A 4947-nucleotide genomic window follows, 5' to 3' on the forward strand; every position below is an offset into this window, starting at 1 on the left:
AGTGCGAAAGGCACGAAATGCATTGAAAAAATCACAACCAACGGACTTAAAAGCAGCTGTAAAAATAGCAAAAGCAGCCGTGCGAGGTCAACGTATTAAAGCACCCACACGTGTAATACCAGTTCCAAAGTCTGGTGGTGTACTTCCATTAATTCCAATATTCGCAGGACTCTCTGCTTTAGGTGCTTTGGCTGGTGGAGCGTCGGGTATTGCTAAAGCCGTTACAAATTATAAAAGTGCTCGTGATCAACTTAATGAGAGTCAAAGACACAACAAAACAATGGAAGCTATAGCAATGGGTAAAGGCTTGTATTTAAGACCGTACAACAAAGGCATGGGGTTATATTTAGCAAAAAACTAATTGAAACGCTACCACGTAGAGCACTTTACGATACGGAGCTACGTGCGTATGCTAAACAATTTAAAATTCCGTATTTTCGTGGTGTTTTTATGCGTGACACCCTACCCAAAAGACCATATAAATATGAAACAGGAATTATCAACCATGATGTATCCAAAAATAGTGGTACACACTGGACGGCATATAAAAAGTACAATCGAAGTGTCATCTATTATGATAGTTTTGGAAATTTGAGACCGCCAGTGGAAGTCATTAAATATTTTAACGGATGTGACATTCAATATAATTTTGATAGACAACAACAGTTTAATACTCCGATTTGTGGACATCTATGTATACAATTTTTATTAAATAAATAAACCAGCAAATCTTGTATTCACTTCATTCAAAATCAAGATGTCATACATGCTTACATTTACAGGGAATAGCTCTTTTTTAACAACAGACTATTCTCCACCAATTGAATTAGATAAAAATGAAAATTATGAAATGGGTCTAGTAGATTTACAAGGGTACAATTCCATACCTAATATACACAGCCACAATAACATGTTTTATTACGATGATAAAGTTATAGAAATACCACCAGGGTCTTATGAAGTTGAAGATATTGAACGTTATTTAAAAGAAGCTGTAGGCGATGAGGTGACACTACAAATAAATGCTAATACAAATACATTAAAATGTGAAATAAAGTGTACCGTGATAATAAACTGTGAACCATCAGATTCTGTTTGTCGCATGTTGGGATTTAATAAACGAAAACTAGATGCAAATAAAAGACATGAAAGTGACAATACAGTTAATATTTTACCTGTAGAAACAATTTATGTTCAATGTAATATTACAAATGGATCGTATCATAACAATGAAATCAGTCACACATTGTTTCATTTTTCACCAAATCTACCACCAGGTTATAAAATTGTGATACATCCTATGAATGTTATTTATTTACCAATCAACTGTCAAACTATAAGCAACATTACGCTCACGTTAGTGGACCAAACTGGTAAATTAGTTAACTTTCGAGGTGAAAACATTACAATTGGATTACACTTGAAAAAGATATAATGGGTTTTGTATTTAATCATCCTACACGTTATGCTGGAGGCAGTGTTTCTACAAACCGTCTCATAAAACAACCTCAATCGAGCAACAATAGAATAAATAATCACAAACAGTTATCATACGAAAATAGAAAATTTCTTCAATCAATTGGCTTAAAACTAAAACGGCCAATTGTTGGGTAAAATTTAGTTGCTGGTTTAAAATAAAGAAATCAGTTATACGAATAAAATTCAATTGTATTAAGAAGAAGAAGAATGGCAGAAATACTAGAAGTGACCAATGTACCTGAGTACGATAATGTTATTACAGGATTAGAGTATCACAACCACCAAGCTTATAATTCATCGAAATTTGAATCAAGCGATGAGAGTAGAATTTGCATTCAATCACAAGACTTGTACACATTACCAAGTGAAAGTGTTTTAAATATCGAAGGTCAAGTGACTGATGATGATGATACAAATGTAGCCAGCTTCATATCGAATGCTATATCATTTATGTTTCATGAAATTCGTTATGAAATTGGTGGTAAGGTAATTGATGTGATTAATAACGTAGGCATCGTTAGCACTATAAAAAACTATCTATCCCTAAACGAAAATCAAAGTAAAGCTTTAGAGAATGCTGGCTTTGGTGAAAATTTTAAAAAGAATGCTGCTGGTTACTTCAATGTTCGTATTCCGTTGAAAATGTATATGGGTTTTTTTGAAGATTATCCTAAAATTCTCGTAAACATGAAACAAGAAATCGTTATTGTTCGTGCAAATGATGATATTAATTGTTTTACCTCAACTGTCGCAACAAGCAAACCTAAAATTAAAATCAACAAATTAGAATGGTGTGTTCCATACGTTAAAGTGTCTGATAAAATGCGAGTCGAATTATACAACTTAGTCAATCAAAATGATGATTTGAGGTTATGGTTTCGATCAATGGAATGTCTACTTATACCAGAACTACCATTAACTGATAGACATGTGTGGAGTGTTAAAACTAGTGTAGAATGTCCTAACTACGCTGTTATCTGTTTCCAAACAAATCGTGACCGCAACATTTTAAAAGATTCCAGTCAGTTCGACCATTGTAACATAACAAATTTGAAAGTCTATTTAAATGGTGAAGCCTACCCATATGTGAATTTGAATCTAAATTACACAAATAATCAAACAGCGTTACTGTATGAAATGTATTGCAATTTTCAAAAATCGTACTATAGACGCTCTATAACAGAACCATTGCTAGATAAAGAAACGTTTATAAATAAATCACCTCTATTTGTCATTGACTGTTCGAAGCACCCAGAGTCACTTAAATCTACAACAGTGGACTTGCGCGTTGAGTTTGAAGCTAGTGTTAATTTCCCAGCTAAAACGCGTGCGTATTGTATAGTGTTCCATGATCGATTATTTAAATACAATCCACTCACGAATATTGTGAATAGAGTGGTTTAAAATGGCGTACATAGTGGACGTACAGGGTTTCAAAGTAAACAATGAATTCATCGTTAAAGAACTTAGTTTTGTGGATACAAATGGGAACCATTTTGGACATTATGTATTCAAACCACCATTTCCATTTAACACATTAAGTGATTCAGATAAGAAACAAACAATTTGGCTCTCAAATAATTACCATGGCTTATACTGGAATCAAGGAGCCACCGATTATTGTGAGTTATCAACCATTTTAACACATATTGCTAATCATAATGTAATATACTGCAAAGGTGAAGAAAAGAAAATTTGGATTAAAAAATTAATTCGAAATTCAACAAGGGCAGTCCACATTGAAAATTTGGATGGTGGAAAACCACTTCATAGGAATGACAGTGTATCAAAAGCTATATGCATCTATCAACATAAACATTGTACCACAAATATTATTATGTATTTATTACATTATTTTTTTAATAGATCTTTATACGGAGGTGCTTGTTGTTGATAAATTAGTGTTAATGATTAAAAAAGTTTTAACAATAAATAATATTAAAAATAAAATAATTGTCTTTATTCATATTTTGTATTTTGTTTTAATCTAAAATTGTAATTTTTTTTAAATAAAATCTTATCTGTAATTTTAAATCTTATCTGTAGTACAAGTTGATTTATTATTCCTTATAAAGAGCATATTATATAGGTTGATTGATGATGCTTGTTAGGTTATTAAGCGCTGTTTATTAACTGTATAGATCATTTAACTTGTGAGCTTTCATGTGATAACATGCTTCAGACAACGAAACAGCTAGCTAAGTTGAGCGATATTATACAGAAAAAGTATAACGCACTCAAAGCTGATGAACAAAGAGCGACCATTTCATTAGAAAAAACATTTAAGCCCATCACTGATCCGCTGAATCAGCTAGTAGAAAAACAAGAGAACGAAAACGATTTTACTCGAATTAATATAAAACGCAAGATAGAAGATGATACCTTAGAAGACAATAAAGATGAACTATTAAATTATACGCCAATGAAGGCTCGAAAATTATTTGAAGATACTCCAGTAGTCACAAAACAAAATCTATCAGACACCTATGAGGATGAGGCATTACACACTCCTGATGTTGTATTTAGGGAGGTTATAAAATCACAAGAGAATAATCATCATGCACTTCAACATTTTACAAAGACTTATGGAGATGTGGCTGGTAAATACATTTATTTTATATTATCGAATAAAGATGATAAGCTTATCGATAATATTTACGGATTACGTTATGATAATGCTGCTGATAGATTATATGTAGGTAATTCAGTTGTTTACATTAAGCATAACAATATACAAGTCAACGAAAAATGGTATGACGGAACATCAGGTTTATATGAGCTTTTAGTAAAACAGATACCAAAAAATTATTCAGAGCAAGACATGCGTAACTATTTGGAAATTGTAACATCAACAAACGCTAATAGACGGAATTATGACTCTCAGGGTCAAATTCAAGGAACTAAAAGTTTTAAGTATAAAAATATCATTAAGAAACATCTATACCCATCGGCTCCTGCTTCTGGTAGCGGTCTAACATTATCACGAGTAACTAATAATCCCATAGACTATGTGTACTGGAATACAATCGATGAACTTTGTGACAGATTACGGCTGTTATGCGCATCACGTGACGCGGGAAATTTCAGCCATCAAAATGAAATCAATAGTTTGATACAAGAGTTAAGGGAAGAAAATATAATATACTGAAAACCATACCGGTTTCTAAACAGACCAGTATTAAACAGGTCAAAACCTGTATTAAACAGATACAGACCAGTATTAAACAGGTTAAAACCAGTATTAAACAGGTACAGGCCAGTATTAAACAGACCTGTTTACATACAGACCTGTTTAGATACAGATCTGTTTAGATACAGACCTGTTTAGAAAGAGACCTGTTTAGATACAGACCTGTTTAGAAACAGACCTGTTTAGAAACAGACCTGTTTAGAAAGAGACCTGTTTAGAAAGAGACCTGTTTAGATACAGACCTGTTTAGAAAGAGACCTGTTTAGAAAGAGACCTGT

General features: G+C 32.6%; 1 protein-coding gene across 1 annotated transcript; it reads left to right on the forward strand.

The window, feature by feature from the left end:
- The first annotated feature begins 1686 nt into the window (after nucleotides 1–1686).
- Nucleotides 1687–2883, forward strand: LOC123296179. Its single transcript, XM_044877644.1, has one exon. The coding sequence runs from the start codon at nucleotides 1687–1689 to the stop codon at nucleotides 2881–2883; it is 1197 nt and encodes a 398-aa protein (XP_044733579.1).
- Nucleotides 2884–4947: the final 2064 nt, after the last annotated feature.

The sequence above is a fragment of the Chrysoperla carnea genome, chromosome 1 (assembly GCF_905475395.1).
Source record: "Chrysoperla carnea chromosome 1, inChrCarn1.1, whole genome shotgun sequence".
Classification (NCBI taxonomy): Eukaryota; Metazoa; Arthropoda; class Insecta; order Neuroptera; family Chrysopidae; genus Chrysoperla; species Chrysoperla carnea.

Excerpts from the sequence above, each read along its gene's own strand:
- LOC123296179 (XM_044877644.1), top strand. The coding sequence starts at position 1,687 with ATGGCAGAAATACTAGAAGTGACCAATGTACCTGAGTACGATAATGTT.